Below are 16,382 nucleotides of genomic sequence, written 5' to 3' on the forward strand. Positions count from 1 at the left end.
AGAAAATAGTTTTTAGCTGTAGTTTTTACTGCTACCTCAAACACATTGGAGGCTGTGCTAGTAAGGAAGAAAGGGAGAATGATACTGGTTAAGAAACTGGTAGCATCTGCCACACTGTAGGGTTTGGTAAATAGAAGGTCACTAGTATAGAAAAATTGGCAAAGAATATAAATGTTTGATCCACATAAGAAGTACAAATTTAAATCAATGAAAAATCTTCACCCTCAATAGAAACCAATGAAAAAGAAATTAAAACAGATGTTTCACCTAACATACTTGACATAGGCAGGGTGGGTCTGAAGACCCAGAGAGGGTCCTGCAGGGCCAGCAAAGATGGTCCTTGGCTTTGAGCAGGATAGAAATCAAGTTGCCAGCCAGGATAAAGTGAGAGCAGAGTTTACTGAATAGCATAAGTGATAGAGTATAGCAGATGAGTGTCTGGGAGACTGAGAAAAGAAAGGAGAGTGAGTCTCTCCTTTGCTCAGGGTCTGGGGTTTCTATTTAGAATGTACATGTCCTCTGTGGGCACCCAGGAACTGGTCAGAACAAAGACAAGTGTCCGGGTGTCCTCCATAATTCACTTATTCCCTGCTGCCAGGGGGTTTTGGCATCAGGTGTCTAGAGTCAGTGGTGTGGAAAACATACATGACAGCCTTGCTTAGTCATTCCATAGATGTTACCACCTGTGCTGGAAGAGTGTAAAAAATCATTAACTTCTGACTCACACAGGAAGGACATACATCATTTGTTCCATAAGGCATGTACGTGGCCAAAGTGCAGGTCCTAGAAAGAATAGAACCAGGAACAGAAGCAAGTAGTTTTTCATGGAGTCCCTTCAGTTTTCCTCGCTCATACTGAGAACAATTATAGTAAGTGATGGAGAGAATACACCAAACTGGAATAGACTTCTGGAGGTGAATGTGAATCAGTAGTCTTTCTAGAAAGTACTTTAGCAATACATATCAAAAGCCTTTTAAAAGTTTGTCCTCGATAGCCTGGAAATTCCCTCCTAGGGTGTCCTGATAATAATCAGGGATATAAACAAAGATGTACATGCATGGAAGTTCATTATAATTTTATATAATAAAATGTTGGAAATAACCTGAATAATCAGGATAGAGATAATTGATTAAATTAACATGCCTCTTTAGGATGGAATGCTTATTTAGCCATTTTTAAAATATTTTTTTTTTAATTTAAAAAAAAAAATTTTTTTTTTTAACGTTTATTTACTTTTGGGACAGAGAGAGACAGAGCATGAACAGGGGAGGGTCAGAGAGAGAGAGGAAGACACAGAATCTGAAACAGGCTCCAGGGTCTGAGCTGTCAGCACAGAGCCCGATGCGGGGCTCGAACTCACGAGCCGTGAGATCATGACCTGAGCCGAAGTCGGACGCTTAACCGACTGAGCCACCCAGGCGCCCCTTTAAAATATTTTTACAGAATATCTAAAGATACTGGAAAATTATCCTTATTAATGTTAGGGAAGAAAAATATTTTCATTTTTGAAAAAATGTTTTTAGAAGAATGATTGGAAGGAAAATGATTGAGGGAGGAAATACGTCAGAAGATTAGCTGTAGTTGTTGTTAGGTGGTTGTATTTCAGGTAATTTGAATTTTTTTCTTTGCATGTTTCTGATATTAGAGATGAATATTATGTTTATAATTGGGAAAAGACCAACAGTATTTTGAAAATGCTTGCTAGGGAAATCTAGGTCATTTGGATCTTTTGAGGGAGATTTAATGAAATACTGGGGAAGTGGGCTTATTACATGTGGTTGAGGAGAGATGGGAGATGAAAAAATAGAGGCAGCATTTTGAGGCCAATTTTAAGAGATTTGGGAGCAAAGACAGATCCTGGCTCCATTGGAACTGTAGGAATTCTAAAAAGAACGTTAGGGACTGACCACTTTCAGGATTGAGGGAGGAAGTAGAAGGAAAGACCAGGAGAATGCAGCAGTGTTCTGGATGGGTGGGGAGAGATGGATCAAAGGGATAAAGCGGGCCAAAAGATTGTCTTTTTTTTTTTTTAATGTTTATTTATTTTTTTTTTTTTTTTTATTTTTTTTTTTTTTTCAACTTTTTTAATTTATTTTGGGACAGAGAGAGACAGAGCATGAACGGGGGAGGGGCAGAGAGAGAGGGAGACACAGAATCGGAAACAGGCTCCAGGCTCCGAGCCATCAGCCCAGAGCCTGACGCGGGGCTCGAACTCACGGACCGCGAGATCGTGACCTGGCTGAAGTCGGACGCTTAACCGACTGCGCCACCCAGGCGCCCCTTTTAATGTTTATTTTAAAGAGAGAGAGCGCACATGTGCATGCAAAGTGGGGAGGGGCAGAGAGGGAGAGAGAATCCCAAGCAGGCTCTGTGCTGAGTGTGAGATCATGACTTGAGCCAAAATCAAGAGCTGGACGCTTAACTGACTGAACCACCCAGATGCCCCTAAAGATTGCCTTTGTAAGCAGAGAAAGCAGAAGGTGAAGGAGGAATTTTAGAGAGCCTTGAGTTTAAGTTCCAAGAAAAGAAATAAGATTATTTCTCTTTCACTTCCTGGTGCTGCAAACACTTGCCACCCTTAGCGTTGCTACAAGTTGTTGGATCCTGTGCCTTTTCCTTTGTAAGCAGTTTCCATTCTTATTAACCATGGACAGCTGAGAAAAAAACTGCAGCGTGTAGTAAAGTGTGGTGTGATAAAAAGAATGCTCATCTGGTGGCGAAGACCTAGGATTTTGTTCTACTGCTGTCACTTTTAACTTTTATGTTACTGGAACATCATCTTAAATCATTCATGCTCAAAACTGTACAGAGAGTGTATAAAGCATACTGGAGAAACAAGTCGCTGAAACTTCCTGTGCCAGATTGCTCGGTTTCTTGTGTATTCTTCCAGTAGTTTTCTAGGCATACATATGCAAATCTATATGTATTTATTAGCCCGTTTTATTTTCCTTTATAGAAATGGAATCTAATTTATATCCATTTCTCAACTTGTTTTTCCATTTAACAGTGTATCTTGGACATCTTTTCAGGTCAGCATATATGGATTTATTGATTGATTGATTGCCAACTATATATTATTCCATCTTATGGATGAACCTTAGATTCTTTGACCTAGTGTGGCGAGTTTCAAGAAATCTTGATTAACTATGATTCTTTATTACTTTTACCACCATTCTTTTCTTTTTTCTAACATGGTTCTTACATGATATTTTGTTTTTCTGTTTTTTTTTATAGTAGATATTGAGAGCCAGACTGACAATAACTTGACAAAGGAAATATATAAAGAAAAACACAATACATCATTTGAACTTCAGAGGGACTTTTCCCAGGAAACAGACTTTTCAGAAGCCTGTATTCTAGAGAAACAGCAGGAAGTCCATTTAGTAGGAAGCATGAAGAAAGAAAACAGCAGCATCATTGATGCAACGGTGAAAGACAACACCAGCCCCGTGGAGGAATGTTTCTTTAGTCAGAGTCCAGACTTCTTTCATTGTCACGCCGTCACCACTGGACAGCAGCCCCTTGAACATATGGGATTGGAGAAAGGCTTCAGCTTTGATACAAAACTTATTCAGCATGAACTAATTAATTCTGGGGAAAGAACTTTTAAATGTGAAGAATTAGTGGAAACCTTCAGGCGTAACTCTCAGCATCAAAACAGCTACACTGGGGGAAAGCCCTATCAGTGTAAGGAGTGTGGCAAAGCCTTTAGCGTTAATGCAAAATTAATTTGGCATCAAAGGCTTCATAGCGGGGAGAAGCCCTTCAAATGTGTGGAGTGTGGGAAAAGCTTCAGTTACAGTTCCCATTATATCACACATCAGACCATCCACAGCGGGGAGAAGCCCTATCAGTGTAAGGTGTGTGGGAAAGCCTTCAGCGTTAATGGGAGTCTGAACAGGCATCAGAGAATCCATACAGGGGAGAAGCCCTATCAGTGCAAGGAGTGTGGAAACGGCTTCAGCTGCAGTTCCGCATATATCACACATCAGAGAGTCCACACTGGGGAGAAGCCTTATGAGTGCACCGACTGTGGGAAAGCTTTCAATGTTAATGCCAAATTAATTCAACATCAGAGAATCCACACTGGAGAGAAACCTTATGAATGTAATGCGTGTGGGAAAGGCTTCAGGTGCAGTTCCCAGCTTAGGCAGCATCAGAGCATCCACACTGGGGAGAAGCCTTATCAGTGTAAGGAGTGTGGAAAAGCCTTCAGTAATAATGCAAAACTCATTCAGCATCAAAGAATCCACACAGGTGAGAAACCCTATGAGTGTACTGAATGTGGAAAAGCCTTTAGTGTCAAAGGGAAGTTAATCCAGCACCAGAGAATCCACACGGGTGAGAAACCCTATGGTTGTAACGAGTGTGGGAAAGCCTTCAGGTGTAACTCTCAGCTGCGGCAGCATCTGAGAATCCACACTGGGGAGAAGCCTTATGAGTGTAATGAGTGTGGAAAGGCCTTCAACGTTAATGCAAAACTAATGCAACATCAGAGGATTCACACTGGGGAGAAACCCTTTGAATGTAATGAGTGTGGGAAATGCTTTACTTCTAAAAGAAACCTACTTGATCATCATCGAATCCATACTGGAGAAAAGCCTTATCAATGTAAGGAATGTGGGAAAGCCTTCACTATCAATGCCAAACTAACTAGGCATCAGAGAATACACACTGGGGAGAAACCTTTCAAATGTATGGAATGTGAAAAAGCATTTAGCTGTAGTTCTGACTATATTGTACATCAGAGGATCCATACTGGAGAGAAACCCTTTCAATGTAAGGAGTGTGGAAAAGCCTTCCATGTTAATGCCCATTTAATTCGGCATCAGAGAAGCCACACTGGGGAGAAACCCTTTAGATGTGTGGAGTGTGGAAAAGGGTTCAGCTATAGTTCTGATTGTATAATACATCAGACTGTCCATACTTGGAAGAAACCCTTCGTGTGTAATGTGTGTGGGAAAGCCTTCAGGTTTAGTTTCCAACTTAGTCAGCATCAAAGTGTCCATGGTGAAGGCAAATCTTAATGAGGAGGATGTGGCAGAAAACTCTCAAGGTTAATGAAATGGATCAAGTATCATCAGATTCACCCTGGTAGAAAACCCTGAGAGGGAAATGAATGTGGCATCTTCACATGGAAACAAACCTTTTCCATCTTTTAAAATCAAGAATGAGGACTGGTTAAAAAGTAACATCCAAAAATGAATAGCTTGTTCTATACCAACAACCAATTAGAAAGTATAATGAAAGAAAGGATCCCATTCCCAACAGCATCAAGAAAAGTGGATTTTCTTGGGATAAACTTAATTATTATACACAGGTCTATGGAGAAATAAATCTCCAGTAAGGGCCACAAAAGGAAAAATTAATGGGGGAGAGAGAGAAACCTTGTTCTTAGCCAGGAAAACTCAAGATATTCACTCTACCTAAATTTACTTCCCTTTGACAACAAGCATGTATCACTTTTGTAAAGAGGATGAACAATAAAAATTTCCTTAGAAAAGATGATTACATTTTGTATTTTCATGGAATGGAGAAAACCTTTCCTGAGCACCATATAAAAGCTAGAAACCAACCATAAGCAAACATACCAAAACACTGAGTTTTCAAAATTAAATACATATGTTCTCAATAATTCCAAATACAGTTAAAAGATAAAGCACAAAAAGTGGAAATACCCTTGTAAATTTTGTGATATAAAAGTTTAATATATAAAAAGGTCTTACAATTAAGAGATAAGTAATATAATAAAACCCAGAAAATGATACTAGCAGGCAGTTTTTAAAAAGATGTAAAGGGGCGCCTGGGTGGCGCAGTCGGTTAAGCGTCCGACTTCAGCCAGGTCACGATCTCGCGGTCCGTGAGTTCGAGCCCCGCGTCAGGCTCTGGGCTGGTGGCTCGGAGCCTGGAGCCTGTTTCCGATTCTGTGTCTCCCTCTCTCTCTGCCCCTCCCCCGTTCATGCTCGGTCTCTCTCTGTCCCAAAAATAAATAAAAAATGTTGAAAAAAAATTAAAAAAAAAAAAAAGATGTAAAAATGACTAATGAAGAGATGCTCAGGCTCAGTCCTCTAAGGCGTGAAAAACCACGCACACAGTCATACACAGGGAGCCCACAAACCTCTCTTCCACAGACCCTCCCATAGATACACTTCTAGTCACAGACACAATGTACCCTACGTATACAGAGACCGTACACTCCCAGAGGCACTGACACCTGCTGCTGCATGCTGTGTAGCTTGAGCTACCGGTGTTGGCCAGGGGTACTATCTTGAGTATTTCAAAGGCACCATTCCTGTTAGAAAGCTAATGATGTGGTATAGGACCTCAGCAGAGTGTCCTAGGGATGCCATTGTTGTAGAAATCCCTATCCACTGCTCTGCCCCCAGGCTCCTGGGAACTAACTTGGCGTGGAGGCAGAGCCTGGAACCCCTCAGAACATAGGAGGGAACAAGGCCTTCCCCCTGACTATCTGAACCTGCACTTCTGGGTAGTTCCAGACGTCAAAGTGCCCCAGGCCATTTATTTAGAAACAGGCCCAAAGGTGGATGGCCTGGTCACCCAGCAGATCAGCTGCTAATGTCCCTTACACAGGCCAGAAAGCCACAGCACTCCCCAGCCATCCTGGTTCATGAGCAGCCACTAGTTGTGTCTGTGCAGTCCTGGCTTGCAGCAGCATCTGGCAGTTTCTCTGCTGAGGCAAGACCGAGGCAGGGATTCTAGGAGAGTCAGCCACTGAGGATAATCTGTCCGGGATCTGATACCAATGTTCTATGTGACCATGGTTTCTGGGTCTCAGGCCCTTGTCAGTGCAGGGTGAGGGCTGGCACCAGAACTCAAGGCTGTTCCCACCCAGATGGTCTCTGAGGGTTTTCTCTTTCTCTGTAGGTCTGTTACTATCCAGGGCAGGTGCTCTATTCAGATACTAAGGACAAGAGGAAGCAGAAAATAGATACCTGCAAAGCCTCATGAAGTCGAATGGCTCCATCACATCAACCAGTGGTCCTGATATCCTGTAGCCTCAGTGCTCATAGGTGACTCCAGCCCAGAGCTGCCTGGGCCCAGTGGAAGCCTTATCAGGACAAAGAGGAGCCATGGCACTGGAGACCTCTGTCCCCTCACAAAAGGTCTTCTCTTTTTCTGAACTGGAGCTGTGAGCCTGGAAGGGCCAGGATTAAATAAAGCCTTTGTCCCTCAGTCCCCATCAGCATGTTCTGTCCCTGTAGCACACCCTTCTACCCTGGCCTGTCACATTGGAAGGGTCCTCAGAGAACATCTGCTCCTGCCCTGCCCAGGTCAGGATGGTAAATTGAGGCTTAGAGGGAAATATGTCTGCCCAGCACCCAGCAGGTGAGGGGATGGCCTGGGGAGAGAGGCCAAGGCAGGACAGGCCTCCAATGTCATCTTGGGAACAGGAGGCCCAGCACAGCTACCCCTGGGCTATCATCCCTCTCCTCCTGGCAGAGAATTCTGAGAAGATGCCTCTGGACTCTTCTGTCCTCTCTACCTCTGACGTCTGCATTCTCCCCAGACCACAACCCCACTCTATGTGCTATCCTGTCTCTTGATAGGGAACTGAGGACACCCTTCCCCTTGCCACAGGCCAAGGTCGACCAAGTGCTGGGGACCAGGAGACGAGCGAATCTTGGCCTTCTCCGCGAGTCCCCAGTCTACGGGTTAGGAGAGCTCCCTGCAAGTCCCTTTCCCCAGCTCTGAGGCCAGTACGCAGCACAGACCACGTGGTCCCCAGCAAATCCAACTGGTCTCAAGGCTCCCGGGACTCTAGCCCCCCGTCTGAACCTGCTCTGCTGGGCCCTGGCTCCAACTGCGCTCGGGCAGCCAGCGGCCAGAGCCTCCCTCTTGCTCCAGCTCTGCCTGCAACAGCTTGCCAGTCCCCGGGTGGCTCCGGTGATCCTGCATTGTGCCTCCAGCCCCTGCCAGCCGCTGAAATCGCACAGGCACTCAGCACAGGCCCGGCCTCCAGGAAGCCCTCGCGCTGCGCGGCCGATTTCCTCCAGCCCGCCACGGTAAGGGGCAGTTCGGCCACCCGTACCGCGTGTCTGCCACCCGTCCTTGGCCGGCGAGCCCCGGGCCCACGCGCTCCCAGGGTGGGGACCTGAGGCTCTTGGTCCCATCCGTCCTGGGCCACAGCGCGCGGCGTGGGTAGCCAGGTGGCAGCCTTCCCACCAGGGCACTGTTTTGGCCCCTAAACAAGAAAGGGCAGGGGCGTCGGGCTGCGTGCTCAGGGCTCTGGGACCCGCAGTTGAGAAGCCATTAGCAGCCACTGGCCACCAGCCTCGGCCCCCTGCTGCCCCTGGTGGCCATTTCGCTCACTGCAGGGCGCAAGAAGCCCGGGCCGCTCTCCACGAGGGACTGGAAGCACAGAGCCCCCCACTGTGAGGCTGCCCGGATGCAGGACCTTTCCTCCCTACCCTGATCCCAGGGGTGTTCCTGGGACAGCCCGGTCCGAGCTCTTGGTGGAAAACTCAACTGGGGATCCACCGGTGGTGGGGGTGGGGTGGACACTACCTGAGACAACCGGCAGGCCAGAGTTGGAACGCACAGAAGGCTTAGGCCAGGGCACTGCAAACTCTTAAAGAAGCATACTCCTCCACCGCCCCGCCCTCCCCCGCCCCGAGAAATCTTACTCAGAGGCGCATACTGCAAACTCACCTAAGTTGAGCCCCTGTGGGAGATTGTGAAGGGGCCAGTTGCCAGTGGGCCCGAGAGTAAAGGTCAGGGGGTTTGTGCCTAAAGATGTCTTGGAAACAGGGGTATCCAAGACAGAAATCGGAATGCGTTCCACAGAATCCAAGAGTTCCACAGCAGGGCCTCGAGTGTGAGTTGGGTAGGAAGAACAATAGATAAGGGAGGTGGGATCCACAGCCCTGGGAAGGGCACATAGTAAAGAACAGTGGGTTGGGGTCTCCCCATGACAGTGGAGTTAGAGGAAGTGCAGGGACCAGGTAAACAGTGGGCAGGGGCCCAGCCCTGCAGTGCGGTGTTCTTAATACCCAGAGGGCTTTCCCTGCCTTCACACTGAGCTCAGCCCAATACCACTGCCCCCTTGATGGCCCTCCCCCCTCTCCTTTGGGTCCCCTGTGCTGTGTCCTCCACCAGCTCTCTGAGCCCTCTACCTGGAGCTTGTGTTTTCCAGCCTTATCCTGTGGACCACAAAGTCACTGGGGGTGGGAGTGGGGACAGCTTATTGGGCTGGGCAGGACCTTGCTAGTTGAATAATTTCAGTTGAGTGGATGATGTTAGTAAATCAGTAAGGGAAGAAATGTTTTGTGTCTGTGTTTATATGGTTTATATACGTTTTCATCAGCAACGGGTGTCCGCGTGGATTCCCGAGGAGGGTCGAGTGCTGAAAGAGAAACTCCTAGGGTCAGGGAGCCTCTGATGAGAGCAACCATCGAGCGCGCACGCTGGCCTGTGAGCGCAAGTCTTAGAATTTGGTTGCTTTCCAGTTGCCCGCCAAAGGGCGCTGCACCCCCCAAATAGAGATCTGAAGGTCGATATTTGAGCCCAGGCTTTGAGGATCCAAACAGTGACCTCAGTGCTTGCCCACTGAGTGCTGCTCCTCACCGTACCCCCCCCCCCAACTCCCCCACCCTGTTCACATTCCCCACCCCCCACCCCGCCCCATGCTGCCATTTGACTATAGCTGACAAGGGTGTCTGGGGGCGGGGGCACCTGCAGCTGGCTGACTCTTCTACTAGGGGAGCAAAAGTTAAGAAAACCACCAGCTAAACTGCCTGGTATCTGCTGGATGAAGGAAGAGGAAAAATGCTATGGTAACTTGCGAGGCCTGTAGCTCATGACACAATGTCTGATTTTATTTTATTGTTGTAAAATACACATAATATAAAATTTACCATTTTAACTGTTTCAAAGTGTGTACTTCAGTAGCATTAGGTACATTCACAGTGTTGTGTACCCATCACCACTGTCTAAATCTCAGATCTTTTTCATCACTCCAAAAGGAACCCCGTATTAAGAAATCGCTCCTGGCTCCCCAGGCCCTGGCAGCCACTAATCTGCTCTCTGTCTCTCTGGATTTGCCAATTCTGGACATTTCATGTAAATGGGATCATACGACATGCAGGCTTTGTGTCTGGCTTCTTTCACTTAGTGTAAGGTTTTCAAGGTTCATCCGCGTTGTACCATGGTCAGCACTTCATTTCTTTTTATTGGTGACTAACAGTCCTTGTATGGATGGACCACATTTTGTTTATCCAGCCGTCCGTTGATGGATGCTTGGGTTATTTGTACCTTTTGGCTATTGTGAATAATGCTGCTGTGAATGTTGGTGTACAAAAATCTGTTTGAGCCTCTGTTTTCAGTTCTCTCAGGTATGTACCTAGGAGTGGAATTGCTAGGTTATATGGTCATTCTGTGTTTAACTTTCTTGAGGAACTGCCAAACTGCTTTCCGCGGCAGCAGCATCATTTTACATTCCCACCAACAATGCCCTGGCATTCCAGTCTCTCCATATCCTCACCAACATTTATCATTTTCTTAGTTGTTGTTGTTGTTGTTGTGTTAGCCATCCTAGTGGATGGGAAGTGGTATCTCATTGTGCTTTTGGTTTATATTTCCCTAACGACTGCTAATGTTGAGCATTTTTAACTGGTCTCCAGACTCCAATCTTGCCGCCTTCCCCCAAACTATCCACTGAAGGCCTGGTCCTTTCAAAACACAAGTCCGTTCCTGTCTCCCCCAGCTCAGAATCCTTTGCTGCTCCCCACCTAGTCTCCCTAGATTAGAACACACATCCCTGCCCTCCCTGCCCTCACAACACACTCCCTGTGCTCCAGCCCCTAGAAAATTCTCCCGTTTGTTAAAATGCCTTCTCCAGAGGCGCTGGGTGGCTCAGTCAGTTGAGGATCCGACTTCGGCTCAGGTCATCATCTCATGGTTCATGGGTTCAAGCCCCACATTGGGCTCTGTGCTGACAGCCTGGAGCCTGCTTTGGATTCTGTGTCTCCCTCTCTACCCCTCCCCTATTCGCACTCTCTCTCTGTTTCTCAAAAATGAATAAACAGTTAAAAAAATAAAATACACTTCTCCAAACCTTTGTACCTGCTATGCTCTCTACCTAGAACATTCTCCTATGCTCTCCTCCCCATCCCCCCACCGCTTTCCCCACTGATGCCTCCCATCCTTCATGTCGCACACCTCACGGATCACTCGTGATCTTTCACATCTGGTGTGTCCCCCTTATCTGTATTCCCCTGTCACACCCTCCCTAAGTTCATCAGGTCACACTCTCCACTCTGATTTATAATTGACAGTTCAACTGTTAGTTTCACTCCAAAGACCTAAATTCACAAGGGTCAAGGCCAGGTTTGTAGGCTCAGCCCTGTGTCCTCCCAGACCAGTGCAACCAGGGAGCAGTAAAACTGTGCTCACTGGCCACTTGGAGGGAAGGGTGGTGAGTGAGTGGGTGGGTGCACAGATGCATTTGATTGCAGTCCTGGACCCATTTTGTTTCCTTTCCTGGAAGCTCCAACACTCTGGTTCACACAATTTTGGTCCTACCTGTTGGCCACCAACCCTAGTATAGCCTGGGCTCAGGATGGGCACCTCCATCCATGGGCTCGGCAGAGGGACAATAGGGTGAAACTGTCTTTGCCCATCTTTTTGTGGTCATTTTCCCTTTCCATCTCAAATTCCTCCTGTGCCCATGACCTCAACTATTCCCAAGACCACAGGGGTCTTCCTTTATCATTTTTGTCCCTCCTTCCCCAGCCTCTGGAATATCTCCCAACTTCTTCCCTCTACCCTCTCTCACAATCTCTGTGCTCCTGTTACCCTTCTCTGCAAAACCCTCTACTTGAATGGTTTTCAACCTTAGCTTGCATTGGAATCACAGTGGGAGGTCTGAAAAATGCTGTTGCCCAGGCTGCTTCCCTACTAACGGGAATGGGGAGGGCACAGATACCTGAGCATTGGTAAGTACCTGGGTTACCTTAACTTGCCTCTGAGCTTGGGAACCACTGTTCTTGACACTGTACCCCACAGAGGCTGCCCCATTTCTTCTTTTGTTCAAATGTCTCAGTTAAGTACTCTGTACCCCCACTTCTGTTCTCAATGTCTGACGATTCACATATTAGCATTCTAGTGCTAATATGGCCCAAGAATGCACAGAAACCACCACCTCCAGGCTGCTGAAGCCAAATGGCCCCCTGTTCCCGGCATTTTCCATCTCCCTGCAGCCTGGAAGAGGGCCGTGTGGGGTTGTGTGAACCTGGCCTCAAACCCTCACTCCAGCCCTTCCTTGCTGTGTGATCTTGAGCAAGGTACTTAAACTCTTTGAACCTCATTTTCCTTAGATGTGACTTCCCTCCTGGGGCAGCCGAGAGGGGGCAGTGATGACACAGAGAAGCATGCCCAGTGCCCAGCAATGCAGCCTATTAGGATCCAGACCCTATGCCTCTGCTGGCAACTCTCTCCTCTGTGGGCTGCCTCACTGCACAGGGGACTTCCCACTGGCCTCTCTCCCCTCTCTTTTTCTTTCCTCTTCCGTAGGCCCCTAAGAATTGCTCACCCTCAGTGAGCATTTACTTGAAACCTGGCCTCTTCAAAGCCCTCTTAAACCTCCAGGTCTGACCTCAGCTTTAAGAAGGATGTAATCTTGTCATCTCCATTTTACAGATGTGAAAGCTGAGGCACAGGCTGGCAACCGAGAAGTGGCAGGCCTGGGCTTCAAATCAGGAGTTTGATGGAAGGGTTGGGCTCCTCACCATTTTGCTTGCTGCTTCCCCCTTCAGAGAGGCCCAGGCTTCTGTCCTGGACCCTCTGTGTTCCCTTTCTAGATATTGCCAAGTTTTGTAGATTTACATGTAGAGGGTAAAATAGAGAAGCTTCTAGAATAAAACAATGGAGAGTATTATCATGGTATTGAAGGCAGAAAATATTTCCTAAATAAGACAAAAAAAAGAGACTAACCTTAAAAGAATAGATAAACTGGACTGAATTAAAATTAAGAACTTCCATTCATCTACAGACACCATTAAGAGCTAAAAGGCCAGCCACAGGTTGGCAAGAGACACAGGCAGTGCACATGGTCTGCCAAAGGATTCATACGCGGAGTATAGAAAGAGCTCCTATGATTCATTACAGCTCTCTCTCAAGCATATTTTTAAAAATCAAATAGGCCTGGCTTTGGACCCTTGCTCTCCCACCTGTTCAGTGAGACCCTGGATAAGTCCCTGTGATGTTCTGACCCCCCGAATTAGTTCTCATATTTCCAAACTAGCAATAAAATCCATGCCTCACTGCTGTGTGTTTCCTGTGAGAATCAAAAAAGGGATAACTCGTCAAAAAAGGGATAACTCGCCAAAAATGGTCATGCGTCAGCTCGGGAATTACATCAACCACCCTCTGTCCTGCCCTCTCAAATCAGAGCTCCCTAAGGACTTGGGCCGTGTCTTAGCTTGATCACTGGTTCTTGGCACCATGCTCAGAGTACATGGGAGTATAAATTTGACGCATGAGTGGACAAGGAACAACATTCTTGGATGAAGGAACAGCATAGGGAAGTATGAGGATGGAAAGGTGCAGTCAAGTTCTTTTGGGGTCAGGTTAGGGTGCAGTCAGGGAAAAAGCGAGAACAGGCTGAGCCTGGATGGGGACAGATCTCAAATACTGGGCCAAGGATAATGCCAGGCATTATCTGGGAGACCACAGGCAGTAATAAAATTTTGGGGGATGAGGGGTGTGTTAGTGAGGGGGAAAGAGAAGGGGAGAGACAGTGGGTTTTGGAGATTAGGGGTCAAAAGATTTCTTTGTGGACAGCAGCCATTTCAGGACTGCTGCTTCAAAAGAAGGAAGCCAGCAAATGAGAAAGGAACCAGAGTGGAAGAGAGTGTGTTCAATTGGAAGGGTGAGCAAGAGCCGGGGGGGGGGTGGGGACGGGAAGAGCAGGAGGGGATCCAGCTTCACCGCCATTCTCTCCTGCAGGAGGGGACCACCAGACTGAGGGGCTCGCAGTGGTTCTCAACTGTGGCACCCAGGAACCTGTTAGAAAGGCAGTCTCAGTCCCCACCCCACACCTACAGAATCTGAGTCTCTGTGGCGAGGGGGGGCGGGCGGGGGCTGCACTCCGGGTGTCATATTTAAGAACCACTGGATGAGGGGTGCCTGAAAAGAAAGGCTTCCCTGGTCTTCCCTTCTAGTGGCCCCCTTCTCCTCCCATCAAAGCCCATATTGGCCTCAGCCCCAAACCAGCCTTCAATCCCAAAGAGATTCACCAGAAGACATGAATCTAAACCAGCTCTTGGGGACAGCTCTACCCAGTTCTCGGCCTCTGTGCAAATGCTGGCTCTAGTGGGCGGCCCGAACCCGATCCAGAGACTTCCCCCACAAAAGTTTCTGGCTCCATCTTGCCTCCTGCCTTGACCTTACTTGGCAGACCTCCATCTTATCCCTCTTCCAAGGACACAGGGTCTAATTGGAAATGGCAGGTTGTGGCCACGCCCACCCGGGAATTGAGGAACCATTCAGGTACCATTCATGGCCAGGACACCTGACCCAGGTTCTGACCCAGGGCTTGATTATCAATTAAGCTAAGGTTTAAAAATAGCAGCAGTTCTCGGAGGGGGCTGTGCCTGGGTGTGAGAGGAAGAGTTTCAGCACCAGAGAGGTCTCCGTTCTGCTGCTGCCTTCCCTTCTCTGGGGTTTGGCTTTCTGCCTTCCAGGGTGAGTTTCCAGCCATGGGGATTGGTGAGTGCTTGCCTTGTGGGCAGGATGGAGCCCTAGCACTAGCGTTTTGTGTGGAACCTGGGGTAGGAGTTGCTTGGTAAGGAGTGGGGTCTCTACATTTGCAGCTCTGGGGATAGAGCAGAGTGGGGTTCAGTGATAGTGACTCTTCCTTCTGCTCTTTCTAGAAAGCCTTGTCTTACTCTTAGGGTGAAATCTTCTTCATCTGTGAAATACTGGCTAAATGACCTCACTGCCTTTAAGCTTTACCCAAGGGCAGCTCGCTGCCAGTCCCCGCTTGCTCATCCTCGTCACGCTGGCTGGGAATGTGGGTACTCTGGGCCTCCACCCTCAGCAGGGTGAGCCAGCCCTCGTGGCCCATTTAATGCAGGCTGAAGGCGTCAGGATGAATTGGTTAAATTATTTAAACAAGTAACTGAGCATCACAAGGACCCCAAATTATCATTTGGGGGAAGGTGAGAAAGATGGATTTGGTCAAGGAAAAGATTCAAGGTCTAACTATTTTACATTTAGATTCCAGGAGCCACACAGATGCAAAAACTATCCCAGGTTCTACGGTGGCCAAATCTTCCATTCTTCTTTCCTTTGGGTCAATTTGCATTCCCAAAGACGACTGCTTTTCCTGATTTCTTCTGTGCATACAAACATATGCAAAGATAGGTTCTAATTTCCATCCTTCTTTTCACCAAAGCTGCTATTATGCACCTTTGTCTGAACCTTAGATCCACCCCTCCCCTCCTTAACACACCTTGGATTTTTCTCCAGTCCTTGAAGATGCGTCCTTATTACATTTAACAGTTGTGTAGTATTCCACAGAATGCATATACTGTGACATTTCACCAGTCCCTTCCTGTGGCCATTGGATTTTTCCAGTCATCTGCTGTCACAAACAGTGCTGTGGTGCTTCTGCTTGTACAGGTGTCCTTTTTGTGTATATTTAAGTGCACCTTCAGGCTAAATCCCTAAAAGTGGCAGTGTTAGGTAGGAGAGTAACCACATTTGTTTTTAAATTTTTTTAAATTTATTTTTGAGAGAGAGCGCGCGCGCGGATGGGGGTGGGGCAGAGAGAGAGGGAGACACAGAATCTGAAGCAGGCTCCATGCTGTTAGCACAGAGGTAATGCGGGCCTTAACCCCATGAACCACGAGATCATGACCTGAGCCTAAGTCGGACCCTTAACCCACTGAGCCACTCAGGTTCCCCAGGTAACCACTTTTGTAAAGACAGTGGATATTTGTCTTCCTTCTCCTCGTGGAGAGGCAGGAAAGGAGACTGTTTAGAGCCAGACAGGGCGGAATTTGAACCTTTTCCCTGTGCTTTCTGGTTAAATAACCAAAGTTGAGCTTCGGTTTTTAAAATCTGTGAAATGTGGCTCACACGGTTGTGAGGAGTGTGTTTGGTTCAAGGCTAAACACATAGTTAGAGCTCAAAGTGTTCAGAGGAGTGGAGTCTGGCGATACAACTACATCTTCCCAAAGGCAGGCAACCCGGCCTCTCTGGGGTGACCATGGGGCATTTGCGGAGGGTGGGTTCTGAGAACCAAGGACTGAGCTTGGTCGTCCAGGCATGGTCTCCATAGACAGGGGAAGACCCCCTCCCCAGACCACCTCTCATTTTGTGGCTGAGCTTTTGCTCTGCTGTGTTCTGGAACGCTGGGT

At 47.4% G+C, this 16,382-nt stretch overlaps 1 protein-coding gene and 1 long non-coding RNA gene across 12 annotated transcripts in view; one reads left to right on the plus strand and one right to left on the minus strand.

Moving 5' to 3' along the window:
* ZNF23 (zinc finger protein 23) overlaps positions 1-5,688 on the plus strand; it is a 45,488-nt gene extending 39,800 nt beyond the window's left edge. For 6 of the 11 annotated variants that reach the window (XM_049622927.1, XM_049622928.1, XM_049622926.1 and 3 more), the window contains one exon: positions 3,235-5,687. In XM_049622927.1, coding sequence (XP_049478884.1) covers positions 3,235-5,027 — 1,793 coding nt within the window. In that variant the 3' untranslated portion in view covers positions 5,028-5,687. Of the gene's footprint in view, positions 1-3,234 lie in introns of all 11 variants that reach the window. The other 5 variants (XM_049622923.1, XM_049622924.1, XM_049622922.1 and 2 more) reach the window with 2 other exon arrangements.
* Positions 3,264-8,770, minus strand: LOC125916620 (uncharacterized). Its single transcript, XR_007455986.1, has 3 exons — positions 8,671-8,770; positions 6,954-7,156; positions 3,264-3,521 (listed from the first exon to the last, which is right to left on the minus strand). It is a non-coding gene; the product is annotated as an uncharacterized LOC125916620 (long non-coding RNA).
* Positions 8,771-16,382: the final 7,612 nt, after the last annotated feature.

This window comes from Panthera uncia (assembly GCF_023721935.1).
Source record: "Panthera uncia isolate 11264 chromosome E2 unlocalized genomic scaffold, Puncia_PCG_1.0 HiC_scaffold_20, whole genome shotgun sequence".
Classification (NCBI taxonomy): Eukaryota; Metazoa; Chordata; class Mammalia; order Carnivora; family Felidae; genus Panthera; species Panthera uncia.